Below are 16,660 nucleotides of genomic sequence, written 5' to 3' on the forward strand. Positions count from 1 at the left end.
GGCTGCTGTGATTATCATGTTCCTTTTGCAGAGATGGAAACATTGCTTCCAATTAGCTCTGTGATTTCCTTAGGATTCCAGGGTTCTTTAGTGGTGGATCTGGGCCCTACATCCTGGACTGTCTCTGTCATAGTGCACCATACCATGTCACCCACCCTGCCAGGGACCTTGGGGTCTCCACTTTTCTGGGGTGCTCCATTTTTGCAGGGTTTCCTGGAAGCACAGATGCTGGCACTTCAGGGATGAATGAAAGTCTTTTTTGTAGATTTTTTGTAGATTTGTAGATTTTTTTTTCTTGTCTTTCCAGCTCCGTTTTCAAATGTATTTGTCTTGTCTCTTTTAGTTTACGCGATAACAATATCTCAGACCGAGGCATCTGCAAGCTCATTGAACATGCTCTTCACTGCGAGCCATTGCAGAAGTTAGCGTAAGTCAGCCTGGGCTGCGGACATTGGGCCCCAAGTCCCTTGGTCTCACCCCAGGTCATGCAGCCTGGGTAGCTGTGAGTGATGGGCTGGGGCAGGGGCTGTTTGCATGATGGGGTTGCAGGTAATTCCTGCCCAGAGGGGAAGGGCAACCCTGGGGTTGGGTGCTCCCTGTCCAATGTGCTTTGCTTCTGTGTCCCTGAACAGTCTGTTCAACAACAAATTGACTGATGGCTGTGCACACTCCATGGCTAAGCTCCTTGCATGCAAGCAGAACTTCTTGGCATTGAGGTGAGCCCAAGTTTTCCTTATTCCCTGGAAACTCTTTTTTGCCCCACAGCTGAGTCAGTCTGGTCTGGTCTTCGGCTGGCGCTGCCCACACTGGCTGCTGACCTCCTGATTGAATGTAGGGGCAGTGTGTCATTTTGAGCAGGGGTTCTCTCTAATGCCATCATCTCCCCTGTAAACTCTGGACTAGCCCTGCTGAGGGCTTCCTGTCTTTTGACCTTTAACCCATAGGGCAAAAATGGTTTTCTAGTCCCCTTTCCTTTTCTGTGTCTAAGAGTGTCACAGCTCTCTGGGGTGACTGAGTTCCATAATGCATGTTCAGCTTGTCTCACTGGGGAAGGCATACACAGTTACTTGCCACCCCAGCTGTGGCAGCACTCCCAGAAGGTCCTTTCCCCATTCAGAGCATGCAAGGTTTGCAGTGTCATCTGGGTCTGCATTTCTGCTGCTCCAGTGTCTCCCAGTTTCAACTGGAGTCTCTCTCTCCTACCTGGTACTGTTAAATTGCCCCTCTAGCTGGCCCCTGGGTTGGCCTGGCTCTCTCTCTCTCTCTCTTTCCTGGATATTCTTGCCTCCTGTGATTTGCGAGGTAGTAAAAGAAGACAAGTTAAAAATTGCTTCCCTCTATTCTTTTACCTCGTGGGCTGGATTTGTGGATGGAAGCTGCCATCTTAAAATGGCTGGCCACATAGCTCAGTCTCGGCGAGGGCTACTGAGATCAGGACCACAGGTGCCAATCTGTATATTTGTACAAAGGACTCTGTCAGACTCACAAGCCTGGAATAGGCTGTGGCCAGATGTGGCTGACCCATCCCCGAGAAGGGTGCTAGTTTCACAAATGGAGGCTATTTGTGGCCAACACAGTAGTCCTCTGTTATGTGCAGGAGAGACATTCTAAGGCCCCAGTGGATGCCTGAAACCAAGGAGAGGACCAAGCCCTACACATACCATGCTTTTTCCTATACCTACACACCTGCGATAAAGTGTCATTTACAAATTAGACACAGTAAGAAAGTAACAGCAACTCATAATAGAACAGTTATAGCAATATACTATAATAAAAACTATGTGAATGTGGTCTCTCTCCGTCTCTCTCAAAATACCTTCTTGTACTCTACTCACCCTTCTTCTTCTTGGGAAGATGTGGGAGGTAAAGTGCCTGTGTGACGGAAGGAAATGAGGTGGGTGGCGTGGCACTGCGAACTTGCGCTGGGCTGCTGTTGACCTGACCACACGTCAGGAGGAGAATCATCTGCTCCCGGAGATCCTGAATCTTTGAGCCCTGTGAGGTCAGTCGTTGGCCATCAGGAGCAGATAATGTTGACTACTTAGTGGGAGCATACAGAGTGTGGATACGCTGGACAGGGGGCTGATTCACGTCCTGAGCGGGATGGAGCTGGATGGTGCGTCATCAGAATAGCATGCAATTTAAAATGTATGAATTGTTTATCCCTAGAATTTTCCATATAATATTTTTGGAATGCAGTTGATTTCAGATAACTGAAACCATAGAAGATGAAGCTGCGGATAAGCAGGGGGCGGGGGACTACCGTATATCATTGTAATTCAGAGCAGGAGCTCTGGAGTCAGACTGCCTGAGGTTTCAACCCTCATTAGCTGCATGACCTCAGGTCAGCCCAATGTCTGTGTGCCTCCCTTTCCTCTTCTGTAGAATGGGGGTAATAACCATGGCTACCTCACTGGCTGTAGTGATGAGCAAGAGAATTAATCCACATGAAGGACTGCACCGTCTGGCAGGGGCTTTATATAGTAAACGAGTGGCTGCAAGATGCTGGGTAAATCACACAAGCACTCAGCTTGTTTCTCCTTATGTGAGTCCAGTCCTCCAAGCAGGGATCTGATGTGCCACACATTTATCGGGGAAAATTCCTATGAGGGGAAGTGGAGAAGGGAGCTGGGGGAGCCTGGGGGGTGTGTCCCTGAGTGAAGGAGAGAGGGAACGAAGGAAGGTTAAGACGGGGAACCTTGGACTTCAGGGCAGTCCTAAGACATTTGGGCAAGGTTGATGAAGAGTTCTTGAGCCAAGTACATCTGGCGGGGGAGCCTGGTGTCTCAGGCAGGGGCTGGCAAGCAGCCTTGGTGCCACACCAGGACATTAGATATTGGAGCACAGCAGCTGAGGCCCTTGGCTACCTCCAGGGAGCTGAGGCTGGAGACCTGAAAGGCGAGTTCTCCTACCTGCCACACCCTTCTCCAAGGGTGCAATAATATCAGCCGTATAGGATTGTTGTGAGCTGAGTGGCTTGAAGTTCCTTGAAAGGATGAAAGCCTATTGTTACCCCAGGAAGCCTGGGGTTCAGGTGAGCTCTGGGGCTTCTCTGAAGCATTTCGAGGTGTCTGGATTTGCTTGTAGCAGGAGGCTTCCTTGCTGCAATCTTCCCTGACCCCTAGCCTTGGCCTTCCCTCCCCCCTTCCCTCCTGGAAGGCTCAGCGGGCTCCCCTCCTCTCCCCCAGCCACGTGGACCTGCCCAAGGCTCTTGTGCAACAGGTAAAACCTACGTGAAGCAACAGCAGATCTGGGAAGGCTGCAGAGGGCACAGTGGGGTCTGGATCAAGAGTGGCTGAGACCGCAGGGAAAGGTGTGAAAGCTGAGTCACCCTTGCTGTCCTGGGGAAACCACCTCCCAGGACAACTCCCTACTGTGGCTCCTGCCCGGAGCTGTCATGCTGCTGTGCAAAATGGTGTGCTGCCATCACTTTCCCTTTGCGGGGGGAAAACGCAGTCATGGGAGCCGCTGAGTAAACTGGACTGAGCAGCGAGGGCACCTGCTATGGCTGCTGCCTCTTGCGCAGGTCCTCAAAGCTTTCTTTCTGCCAGGACGCAGACGGCCAGCCCTCCTCATCTGGTTGCCGCTGTGTTCCCCCAGCCTCCTCTGTCTTCCCTTCCAGGCTGGGGAATAACCACATCACCGCTGCGGGAGCCCGAGTGCTGGCCGAGGGGCTCCGAGGCAACACCTCCTTGCAGTTCCTGGGGTAGGTTGGATTCCAGGAAGAGGGACCTGCATGGAGGGGCTTGGGACTTTTGAGGATTTAGGGGCAGGTGAAACTCTTCAGCCAGGAGGCCTGGGGGCAGTACAGCTCCAGTGGGGAGGATGAGCCAGGGAGAGAGTGGGCGGCTCTTGACTGCTGCCTTGACATTTGCTGTATGCGTGACAAACAGGATGTTTGGGATGTTGGGGTTGGGGGAGGGCATTGCCCATGAGCTGGTGACAGGAAGCCCTCTGGTCCTCAGGGTGTGCTAGGGCTGTACATTGGCTGCATATTAAAACCACTTGGGAGCTTCTAAACACTATTGCCAGGTGCCCTCTCCCCCCACCCCAGACTGATGAAATGCAAATATCTAGGTGAAGGGCCCAGGTATCAGGAGTTTTGAAGAGCTTCCCAGGGGATGTGCAGCCATGAGTGAGGACCCCTGACCTAAGAAAGAGAAGGAAATGGGGAAGAATAGGAAGGCACCCAGGATGGGAGGGGCTGTGCTAGGTCGCTCAGAGCTCTTGCTCCCTGTAGGACCATGCTAGGGCCTGCCAGGGAGGGGAGTACCCCAGACGGCAGCCCCAGGGCAGGCTTCCTCTCTTTGCTAGGCACCCAGGCTTGCACCCATGCTGTTCCCAGCAGCCGCTCTCCTATCCTGTCCTGCCCTACAGTAAACTGGGGTCCATTTGACGAGAACTGAGGGCTTGAGAACCTGGGCCTGTAGGAAGAGAGAATAACCTTAGGGCTTAGGTGTTCCAGCCCATTTCACAGGGAGGCAAGTTGCTGCCAAGTTGTGTTTTTTTGTTTTTGTTTTTGTTTTGAGACAGAGTCTCACTCTGTCACCCAGGCTGGAGTGCAATGGCGCGATCTTGGCTCACTGCAACCTCTACCTCCATGGTTCAAGCAATTCTCCTGCCTCAGCTTCCCAAGTAGCTGGGATTACAGGCACCCACCACCATGCCCAACTGATTTTTGTATTTTTTAGTAGAGACAGGTTTTCGCCATGTTGGCCAGGTTGGTCTTGAAATTCTGACCTCAGGTGATCCGCCAGCCTTGGCCTCCCAAAGTGCTGGGTTTACAGGCAGGAGCCACGGTGCCCGGCCCCCAAGCTCAGTTTGAGCCACGAATGGAACTTTGTGGCTCTAGACATCAGCGTCTTTTTCACACTGCATTAGTAGCAACAGAGTCTGGAATAAAGGAGGCCACAGCCCCACTGAGCTCTCTTTTACTTGAAGTCACATCTGCCACATTGGGGATATCTACCTCTTTCAACACATATTTATTAGGCTACCTGTCTGGTCCAGGCACTGTGCTAAAACCTTCAAACACTGTCTTTTGATACAAAGTGTTCTGTAACTTGCTTGCCTTTTTAAATTTTATTTTATTTTATTTTTTGCTTCACAGTATATTATAGGAAATTTTTTAGGTCGTTATGACTCCTTACTTACTTATTTATTTATTTTATTAATATTTACAGACAGGGTCTCACTCTGTCACCCCAGCTGGAGTACAGTGGTTGCAATCACAGCTCATTGTAGTCCTGCACTCCTGAGCTCAAGCGGTCCTCCTGTCTTAGCCTCCTGAGTAGCTGGGACTACAGGCACACACCACCATGCCTGGCCAATATTTTTGTGTTTTGTAGAGACGGGGTCTCACTGTGTTGCCCAGGCTGGTCTCAAACTCCTGGACTCAAGTGATCCTCTCTCCTCTCTCCTTGAGCACCTAAAGTGCTAGGATTATACATGTGAGCCGCCTCTCAGCCTGACCACATTTTTTAAAGAGTGCACAGTTACATAATCTATTTAACTGGTTAGCTTTTGAAGACTATTGTTCTCAGGTTTTTTGCTATTACAGTGCCATATCCCTGGGACACAGAGCAGTGCTGGCACATAGCCAGAGCTCAGTAAAGAAGCACCTGGTGGATGAAAGTGCCAGTCGGGCGTGGTGACTCATGCCTGTAATCCCAAACCCTTGGGAGGCTGAGGTGGGCAGATCACAAGGTCAGGAGTTTGAGACCACCAGCCTGGCCAATGGAGTGAAACCCCAACTCTACTAAAAATAAAAGAATTAGCCAGGGGTGGTGGCAGGCTACTTGGGAGGCTGAGGCAGGAGAATCGCTTGAACCTGGGAGGCGGAGGTTGCAGTGAGCCGAGATCATGCCACTACACTGCAGCCTGGGCAACAAAGTGAGACTCCATCCAAAAAAAGAAAAAAAAGAAAAGAAAAGAAAGTGCAGTGGACTTCCTAGTTCAGCTGCCCCTTGCTAACTTGTGCACATACCTGTCCAGGGTAGGTCCCTAATCGCTGAGTCAGAAGGTATGAGTTGGGCTTTACCTTTTGGAAAGGGATGTTTTTGAACTACAGTGAGTCAGAGGAGGATGGCCCAGAAGCTGAGGGAGTTTGACATGAAGGAATTGGCGGTGTTAGGAAGAAGCAGGAGAGAGAGCTGGCTTGCAGAAGAAACATTAGACTTGTTCTGGGCAGGTACTGAGGGTAGCTAAGGACTTGTGGGTGGCAGTTACTGGGAAGTAGATCTGAACTAAGTGTCAGAAAAAGTGTCATAAGTGTAAATTACTCTTGTCAGTTAGTTCCTGTCCTTAAGGTTTGGGCTGGGTAGGCATCTACTGTTCTCTAAGTCTGTAATGTAAAACCAATGAAAACTCTTGGTGAAGTTTGGCCATCCTGCCCAAAAGATGGAGGCAGGTCCACTTTGCTGAGACCAGCAGCCCCAGTGAGGCCACTCTGGGATTGAGTGGTCCTGCCCCTCTGGCTGGGACTGCAGAGAGAGGAGGACTGTTAGTTCATGTCCAAAACACATATCAGGCACTCACTGACACTGTGTGTTGATTCTTTTGGCCTTTTCAGGTTCTGGGGCAACAGAGTGGGTGATCAGGGGGCCCAGGCCCTGGCTGAAGCCTTGAGTGATCACCAGAGCTTGAGGTGGCTCAGGTAAGCTTCAGAGTCTATTCTGTAATTTTCATGGGGAGACCAGATGAAGAGGGAGGAGCTGGGGCCAATTTTGATGGTCTTTGAACTTTATTTCTACCCCACAATGTTAGGCAATGGAGTAAGCAAAAGAGACCATTGGATTTCCAGACAGAACACTGGAGTCTTTCTGGGTGACTTTGGAAATGTCCCTGTCTTCTCAGGGTTTTGATTCAGTATCTGTAACTTGAAGATCTTGGGGTGGATCAGGTACATTTTATCTTAAGGACCAATTCCAATCATTGGTAGTAGCTGCACAGTGCACCACAATGAGAAGAATTTTAAAGCTGCACCTGGGCTTAAAGAGCACTGTAATCAATTAGGGATGTCTAAAAAATGTAAAAAAAAAAAAAAAAAAAAAAAAAAAAAGCAGTGCAATCAATTAGTGATGTCTTAAAAGGATAAAAACAGAAAAGAGCACAGCAATCAATTAGTGATGTCTAAAATGGAGCAGACCAGGAGGGTGCCATGAATTTTGCCCTCCATAGGTTAGCTTATCTCTGAGGTTCTTCCCTGTTCTGACATGTTTTTTTTCCATGATTATCTCCAGCCTGGTGGGGAACAACATTGGCAGTGTGGGTGCTCAAGCCTTAGCACTGATGCTGGCAAAGAACGTCATGCTAGAAGAACTCTGGTGAGTTTGGGGAATTCTCTGTTCTGGGGAGATGGATCACAATCTTTGTTGATCCCCTGGCCTTATCCACAGGAACAGTTGTGTGGGGAGACAAAGGTGGATGACTGATTGATTCACTGTTTGATCGTGTTTGTCTTTATATGTACTGTGTGATATGAAGCTTATAGAGCCTGGTATGTACATGCTAATTTTTTAATTTAATAAATATTGGTTTTCTGATTTGATGACTGCCTCCACATGGCATAAATGTTAAGAGCACAGACTCTGGAATCAAGCAGGCTGTGATCTTAGGCAAGTTAAATAACAATTTCAGAATCTCAAGTTTCATATCTGTAAAATGAGGGTAAGAATACTTCCAACTATAAAAGATTTTTGCAAGAATTAGATAAGGTAGTGCCTGTGAAGACCTTAACATAGTGCCTGGCATATTTTTACATGCTCCTTAAATGTTAAGTTAGAATAGTGGCAGGGTTACTACCACTATTACAGCCGCTGCTGCTGCTACAACTACTCGTACTGTGACTACCACTAATAATAAAGTTTTATTATTTTAAAGTGAATTTGAGTTCCCAAGAGCACTGGGTATTAGAGTCAGGGGTCACTGTGGAAGGTGGAATGGAGTTTTGATAGTTGAAAGAGGAACCATGAATTGTACTTATGCTATTGACCTGAAGCAGATTCTACATTTCCCATCCTTTAGATACCACGAGTATAGTCTTCTGACATGTTCTGGGCAGTTTCAGATTATATCAGGGAGATAAAATGCTGCATGTTTGATTTTCCCTGGAAGCAGAAAGGCACTGCAGCATATGGGCATTGCCATAAGCAGATTTTGTAGATGGACCTCGGCTGCGGCAGGGCTTAGTAGCTCTACTAAAGTGTGATTGATTCTATCCTGATTGGATTTTGCTACTTGGAATTTCTTAGTAGAGGAAAACCTTATTGTGAGCATCAGTTATGATTACTGTTAAAAGAAAAACTTTAGGCAAATTAAATTTAGCAGAGCTGGTTTGAGCATATAGCAGTTTATGAATTGGGCAGCATTCAGAACTGGGAGATCTCCACTCAGCTAGGTGGGGGCAAGCAGTATCTATGGACAGGAAAAGGAAGTGATGTACAGAAACAGCTTGATTGGTTGCAGCTGGGCATTTGCCATATTTGGACATGGTGTGATAAGGTATTTGCCTTATATGGACACAGTCTGATCAGCTGGTGGGCTGTGACTGACTGAAGCCTAGCTGCTGTGATTGGCTGACACTTAGCTGTTTGTTATAAGAATATATTGTTAGGTGGCAGTTTGCCACATAGAAACTCAAAGTGTGGAGTTGGTCTCAGGCCAAATTTAGTTTAGCTCTATGTGAAGCTGCAGGTGACAGAATACCTCTGTCTACAGAGGTTTAAACATGGAAAGGGTTTATTTTTTCCTGTATAGGCAGCTGGAGGTAGGCAGTGTAGGGCTTGTACAGTAGCTGCAAGAGGCCAGAAGAGGTCTCAGCTCTGTCTCATTCTCTTTCTGCTCCATCATCCTTAGCCTGTGACTTTATTCTCATGGTTGGTTGCCTCATGATCACAGGATGGCTGCTCCAGCTGCAGCACTACTTCTGTATTCCAGGATTCAGTCTGTATACCTGGGAAAGCCATCTGGGTTTCTCTCTTTTAAAAAGCCTTCCTGGAAGCCCCACCTGTCAACTTCCCCTTATGTATCAACTACGTGTATGTCACTTGACCAACCCACATGTTTGTTTGACCAACCCTGGCTGCAATGGAGAGTGGGAAATGTAGTATTTTCACCAAGGGTATGGCTGTTCAAATGAAATGAGACTCCATTAATAAGGAAGAAAGAAAAGATGGATATTGTGGAGCTGGGGGATGAGGGAACTTATTACATAGTGGAGCCCTTGGCGTGAATTCTCTTGCAAATATGTCCCTGGAATTGAGAATCCCCACACAGTACTTTATCTGTTCTTTGTTTATTCATAAGTTTGGGTTTTCAGATGTTGGATTTCCTGTATGGGGGGCATGTGAGTTAATCTTTATTGACATCATCTTCCATAATCAACATTATCGTATCAGCTGGATTTTCTTTCTTGTTCTCACAGCCTGGAGGAGAACCATCTCCAGGATGCAGGTGTGTGTTCTCTCGCAGAAGGACTGAAGAGAAATTCAAGTTTGAAAATCCTGAAGTAAGGAACCTATAAGCAGAAGCCAGGACAATAATTGCTGGCCTTTGGAAGGGGCATTTCTGAATCAGATCTGGGCAGCTCCCAGCTGGGGTAATTCACACGAGGGGGCCTGCCTTGGTCTTGGTGGACAAGGATTCCAGTGCAAGTTGTTTATCTGGGAGATGGTCCCAGCCAATGCTGATAGGTGAGTGGTGAAGTGAGATGGGGAAGCGAAGATACCAGGAAAGGGTAGTTATCAAGCCAGTTATCACTGAGTGAAATTGGAGCTCAGTACTCTGGGGCACTCCTGGAGCCAGTGCAGAACACACCTGGTCACCTACCCAACCAATGGGTAAGGAAGTCCTGGTATTTATCTACCAACCACCTATCCTTCCTGTATTGATGTGTGCTCATGGGGCACCGATTCTCCAGCACTTCCAGCTCAACCTCACCCAGCTGAACATGTTTTTGGGGTCAGGAGAATGGCCTCAGACAGAGAGTGGCAGGTCTTCTCCACAAGCAGTGGCTGGGAAGGTGATATGGTGGGGACCACTGTAGCCTCCTCCAGTGCCTGACTCAGTGGCTTGAGACCCGTGCCACAAAGAAATGGACAGCGGAGTTGAACATGAACCCACCTAGTGACCATCACGGGCTTGTCGGGGTGCTCTCTGAGGCTGATGCCAAAATTCTTATTTCAAGGAGACCTCAGGAACCCCATCAGATGGCTCCTTTTGCTGGAGGAAAGTGGCATCTGCCTTGGCAAATGTGGCCCTAGGAAAACACTTCCTTTAGAGATAGACAGACAGCTGCCTCTGTGAGTGCCAGCTTTGCTGCCAGGCTGCCATCCACTCTGGTGATGCTTGTTTGTGTTGCTTTCTTTCACAAGCTAGGAAGTTTCCAAATATTTGGAGAAAACACGTCCACTAATCATTTGGGTGGAAGTGGGCTGGGAAGTTGGGGTGAAGCCCATATGTGTCTGGGCCAGATGCCAGCTTTGCACTGAGGGTGGGCCTTTGGGAACACCAGGCCCATTATCAACCCAGTATGGATATGGCAGTTTATCTTCCCCCCTTGTCACAGCCTTACCCCACTTGACTCCGGTGGATGCCAGGCAATGAGGCTGGGGTTGTCCCATGGCACTCTGTCATCAGCTTTATTATTCTGCATCCTGAACTATATCATCCCCCACAAAAATTGAACTTATATCTTTTTTTGAAAAGAGAGATACCTGCATCTTTCTTTTTCAGGCTTAGTTTCTGCCGACAGTTGGTTAAGAGTCCAAGCTCTGGAACTAGGCAGCCTGGGTCTTGCCCTAGCTCCACCATTACCAGCTGGTTCTCCTTGGATGAGTGCCTCAGTTGCCTCAAGTGTAAATGGAGATAATGGCTGGACCTTCATTATAGGCCGTGAGCATTCACTGAGGGAATGTAGGTAACAAAAGTAAGTTGTAGGTTGGAGCAAAAGTAATTGTGGTTTGCAACCATGAATTTTAAATCATTATGAAGAGTTTAAATCATTATAACTAAAGTGCTTCTTTATTAATGAAAATAGGAACCATTACAACTAACACATTTTTTGCAAATAAGAAATAAGTTTGTTTATTCCTGTAGCATAAAAATTCATGCTTCGGGATTCGACGAACTCTTGGAAAGTATTTTCTGCTTCCTGCTGATTGTGGGAGCATTTTCCCTGCAAAAAGTTGTCGAGATGCTTGAAGAAGTGGTAGTCAGTTGGTGAAAGGTCAGGTGAATATGGTGGATGAGGCAAAACTTCATAGTCCAATTGTGCGATGTGTGGTCAAGTGTTGTGGAGAAGAACTGGGTCCTTTCTGTTGACCAATGCCGGCTGCATGTCTTGCAGTTTTTGGTGTATCTCATTGACTTGCTGAGCATACTTCTCAGATTTCTTGGCTTCACTGGGATTCAGAAAGCTGTAGTGGATCAAACCAGCAGCAGACCACCAAACAGTGCCCAGGACCTTTATGTTGGCATAAGTTTGGCTTTTGAAAGTGCTTTGGAGCTTCTTCTTGGTCCAACCACTGAGCTGATCAATGCCAGGTGTATGAAATCCACTTTTCATCACACGTCACAATCCAACAAGAAATGGTTTGTTGTTGCATGGAATAAGAGAAGACGAGGCTTCAAAATGACGATTTTATTGATTTTCACTCAGCTCTTGAGGCACCTACTTATCAATCTTCTTCACCTTTCCAATTTGCTTCAAATGCTGAATGACCATGAAATGGTGGACGTTGAGTTCTCAAGTAAGAAGATTACGTTTAGTTGTAAGATCTCAAGTAAGATCAATGTTGAGTTATAAGAAGATTGGCTTTGATGATTGCTCTCAATTGTCTACTTCTGATGGCTGGCCAGTATGCTCCTCATCTTGAAGGCTCTCCTCTCCTTTGCAAAACTTCTTGAACCACCACTGTGCTGTACGTTCATTAGCAGTTCTTGGGCCAAATGGGTTGTTGATGTTGCGAGTTCTCTCTGATGCTTTATGACCCACTTTGAACTCGAGGAAGAAAATTGCTTGAATTTGCTTTTTGTCTAACATCAGTTCCATAGTCTAAAATAAATATAAAATAAGCAGCAAGTAGTAAGTCATTAGAAAAAAATAAAACAAGAAGTGTGCATTAAAATGATGTATAACATAACCACATTTATTTAAGAATGTATTCCAATATCAAACAGCAAATTTCAACAATGCAAAAACTGCAGTTATGTTTGCACCAACCTGATAGAAGCTCAACAAATACTGGCTATTATGGTTAGTGTTGCCTTGTGGTCAGCTTGTAAGACATTACTAAGATTGTGGGAAAGGGGGAAAACCTGGAGTGGACATTATTGGTAGGCAAAGCTATAAGCAGAAGAGCAACATGGGAAACATGTGACTACTTTGTTGCTGTGTCTGGCCCTATCCTATCTCCCCTCCCTGTTGCCAGCTACCTCATATGTTCTCTGATCTCTGTCTCTGTGCCCTCAAAGACTCTCCTGAAAATGGAAATACTACTGCTCATTGGTTATTTTCTATCAATTAAGTACAGTATTAGTCTGTTTTCATGCTGATGATAAAGACATACCCAAGACTGGACACTTTATGAAAGAAAGAGGTTTATTGGACTTAACAGTTCCACGTGGCTAGGGAGGCCTCACAAGCATGGCAGAATTTGAAAGGCACATCTCACATGGTGGCAGACAAGAGAAAACAGCTTGTGCAGGGAAACTCCCCTTTTTAAAACCATCAGATTTCATGGAACTTATTTACTATAATTAGGACAGCATGGGATTCAATCACCTTCCACCTGGTCCCTCCCACAACACATGGGAATTCAACATGAGATTTGGGTGGGGACACAGCCAAACCATGCCAAGTACTGTGTAAGTGTTTTAGGTATGCAGAGAGTGGAGGGTCTTCCCAGCAAGCAGAGTGTGGGGAGATGATGGGGGCACTGGTGGCTGACTTAGTGGCCAGGGATTTGCACCAAAAGGAGATGGATGACAGATGTGAACAGGAGCCTGCTTATGGCCATCACAATTTCAGTTCTTATGCTCAATGACATGGGCTCTCTTTTAGGCCCATTTTACCAATGAGGAAATTGGGACTAATTTGCTTGAGAGCAAAATGGAAGTGGTGTAGATGAGATTTAAACCCAGGAAGTCTACCACTAAAATGCAGATACTTAACCAGTATCCTAAGGGAGTGACTACTTAAGTTGATAAACTCATCTGGTGAATGGAAGAGAGATGGGTACATTTCGCTGAAGTTACTGAGCCTTTGTTGTTGAGCTCATTGGGAATTTCAGACATGAGTGGGGTATGTCTAGCGGACAGACGGGCTTCAGTAGGCTGGCTAACTCCTAAAGTCTCTTTAACTGGACAGTTTCAAGAGGAAAACCAAGAATCCTTGAAGCTCACCATTCTATCTTCTTCTCCAGGTTGTCCAACAACTGCATCACCTACCTAGGGGCAGAAGCCCTCCTGCAGGCCCTTGAAAGGAATGACACCATCCTGGAAGTCTGGTAAGGCCCTGGGCAGGCCTATTGTAGCTCTCCAAGCCTCAGTTTTCCTATCTGTAAAATGGGGTGACGGGAGAGAGGAATGGCAGAATTTCAAGGATCCCTTCTGATTCTGACATTCAGTGAGAATGATTCTGCATGTGAAGGATCTGGTTGTCTGTCTAAGAAAGAAGTCTTTACATCTTTAAGTAGGGAGCAATTGTTTCATTTTTAAACCTTGACTATGTATTCAGCTACTTCTCTGTTCTATGAGATAGTGTAGGAATGGAGATGTGGCTGAAGAATGAAAAGGCAGCTCCTGCCCTCCTGGGAACTGCATCTGCCTTCACAGGTCAAGGATATTGTATCAGATTTTCTGTGGTTCTGAATGGAGCTTGCAAAGGTGAGGAACAGGTTGCACAGTGTATCCAATTCTCTATATTTAAAGCCGTAGTCCTTCATGTATTTGAAAAAGGCAAGAATCACATTCTTGATAGATTCTGTTGTTGCCTTAAAAAGAATGACCAGCCTTGGGGAGTCTGGGCAGCTGGGTCCAGTGTTGTGGACTCTCTCTGCTGAGTCACAGCTTTAAAGATTTGTCCTTCTTGTTTCCAGGGATCTATTTCTCAGACCATAAGTAAAGGTTTTCCCTGGCCTAGTGTGCTATAAGTGAATGTTACTATGTGTGTTCCAGACACTGGGATAGAGATTAATATTTAAAAGCCAGGAATTTTCCTACTAAAAATCTATATCTGAGGGTTTTCTCAAAAGAGGTTGGAACTTTGGATGCCCATTCATGGTGCCAGTGGTTAACCAGAGTACAAAAAGGGCTGAGTCTTCTCAGATGGGCAAACCCACTTTGGCTGATTGCAGATCCATCAAGCCTATTGCCTTAGACCAGAACCCTTCGGCAATTCATTTCTGTAAGCTTGTGACCCCTGCTTTAAATATGCAGGCCTTGTTCCCTCTCAAAAAGCATATTGAGGCTGCAGCAAATGCAGATTATCAAATGAAGCTAAAAACAAAAGCCTTGCCGGGCATGGCAGCTCATGCCTGTAATCCCAGCACTTTGGGAGGCTGAGGCAGGAGGATCACTTGAGGCCAGATGTTCAATACCAGACCTCGTTTCTTAAAAAATAAAAAACTCAGCTGGGTGCGGTATAGTTCCTAACTACTCAGGAGGCTTGGATGGAAGGATCCCTTGAAGCCAGGAGTTCAAGGCTGCAGTGAGCCATGATTGCAGCACTGCACGGGTGACAGAATTAGATCCCAGCTCTTAAAAAAATAAACATTTTGAAAATGACTTCAAATATCTGTGCTGTGATGGAGAGATTTTTCCTTCTGTATGATTGTGACATATCTGTAGCCTATGAGGTCATCAGGTTCTGGGCAGAGTGTAGGTTTTCTGTTTCTTTGTTTTTGAAACCATTGCACAGTCCTAAGAAACGTCGCATTCTGTGTCCTGGGCACCAGCCAACATCAGGTTGATATTTTAAGGGTTCTGATGTTATTTCCTGCCTGCTGATGGAACTTGGGAGGGCACCAGGGTTTGCTCATTGCATTCTTGACAGATTCTCTTGTTGCCTTAAAAAGAATCACCGGCCTTGGGGAGTCTGTGGCTGGCTGGGGGCAGTGTGGTGGACTCTCTCTGCAGAGTCATGGAGCCTTGTTCAGAATGATTCATGAACTGCCCTGGTTGACCGAAGGTAAAAACAGCCCCGGCTTCCCTGCAAGAGACACTGCAGCTGGGCCAAAGGGTCAGCCCATCCCAGGCGTGGGTTTAGAAAGTGGAGGCTTCTGTTTGAAAGCCCTGCTCTAATTTCGTCCTCACTCCAACCTCTCTTCACTTGATCTCCTTTAGGCTCCGAGGGAATACTTTCTCTCTAGAGGAGGTTGACATGCTCAGCTGCAGGGACACCAGACTCTTGCTTTGAAGTCTCCGGGCAGATGTTCACCTCAGTGTGTTTGTTAGCAAGCTGTGAGTTTGGGCCTCAGAAGCTGAGTGACATCTGTTGTCAGCCTTCAAAATGAGCCCTGTCCTGCCGAAGGCTGAACTTGTTTTCGGTGAACACCATAGATCACCTTTATTCTGGCAGAGGAAGGAGCATCAGTGCCTTCCAGGATAGACTTTTCCCAAGCCTATTTTTGCCATTGACTTCTTCCCAAGATTCAATCCCAGGATGTACAAGAGGGGCAGTCCCTTCCCCGTGGTATTGGGCTGGTCCCTGCTGATCCTCCCGGGTTCCCATGCGGGTCAGTGAGGCCCATGGATGTGCCTGTTAACAGAGTGCCTGTTGGTGGAGAGACCTGGACTCTCACGGAAGACCTCTTCCCACTGCTTTGATGAAGAGTACACAGAACACATAATTCAGGAAGCAACTTTCCCCATGTCTTGGCTCATCCACGCAGGACGTTCTCCACCTTGGGTTCCTCCCCTCCTCCTGGACTCCTGCACACACTCCTTCCTCTGAGGTTGAAATTCAGAATATATTTAGTGACCTCAGCTTTGATATTTCACTTACAGCACCTGCAACCCTGGCACCCAGGGTGGGAAGGGCTACACCTAAGCCTGCCCCCCTTTCTGGTGCTTAAGACATTTTTGGAAGGGGACACAGGCCAGCCATTTGTTCCCCCAAGACATTCCAGGTTTGAAAGAACAATATGACCACACTCCAGCTGGGATCACACATGGCCTTTTATTTCCAGTGAAATCAATTACTCCTCAGTTAAGCCTTTGGAAACAGCTCCACTTTCAAAAGCTCCAAATGCAGCTTTAAAATATTAATCTGGGCCAGAATTTCAAACGGCCCCACTAGGCTTCTGGTTGATGCCCGTGAACTGAACTCTGACAACAGACTTCTGAAATAGACCCACAAGAGGCAGTTCCATTTCATTTGTGCCAGAATGCTTTAGGATGTACAGTTATGGATTGAAAGCTTCCAGGAGCAAAATCAGGCCCTTCCTTCTAAGCAAATGTCTTCCTGGATTATTCAAAATGATGCATGTTGAAGCCTTTGTGTGCAAATATGATTATTTTAAACATTATGATGTGTGAAAATGGGTTAATATTTACACATCACTGTTTTATTGTCCCAAGTTTATACTTTTATAGACAACATGACCGTGAACTTTATGCTGTCAATAATCAGAGGGAAATAAACTATTGAGTCAACACA

At 46.7% G+C, this 16,660-nt stretch overlaps 1 protein-coding gene across 4 annotated transcripts in view; it reads left to right on the top strand.

Moving 5' to 3' along the window:
- The window catches only part of NOD2 (nucleotide binding oligomerization domain containing 2), a 40,046-nt gene extending 23,386 nt beyond the window's left edge, over nt 1–16,660 (top strand). For 3 of the 4 annotated variants that reach the window (XM_032255696.1, XM_032255699.1, XM_032255698.1), the window contains exons 5-12: nt 344–427; nt 633–716; nt 3,623–3,706; nt 6,572–6,655; nt 7,242–7,325; nt 9,425–9,508; nt 13,425–13,508; nt 15,346–16,660. In XM_032255696.1, coding sequence (XP_032111587.1) covers nt 344–427; nt 633–716; nt 3,623–3,706; nt 6,572–6,655; nt 7,242–7,325; nt 9,425–9,508; nt 13,425–13,508; nt 15,346–15,418 — 661 coding nt within the window. In that variant the 3' untranslated portion in view covers nt 15,419–16,660. The remainder of the gene's footprint in view (nt 1–343; nt 428–632; nt 717–3,622; nt 3,707–6,571; nt 6,656–7,241; nt 7,326–9,424; nt 9,509–13,424; nt 13,509–15,345) is intronic. The other variant, XM_032255697.1, reaches the window with a different exon arrangement.

Source organism: Sapajus apella, unplaced genomic scaffold, assembly GCF_009761245.1.
Source record: "Sapajus apella isolate SASKATOON/1434 unplaced genomic scaffold, GSC_monkey_1.0 scaffold90, whole genome shotgun sequence".
NCBI lineage: Eukaryota > Metazoa > Chordata > Mammalia > Primates > Cebidae > Sapajus > Sapajus apella.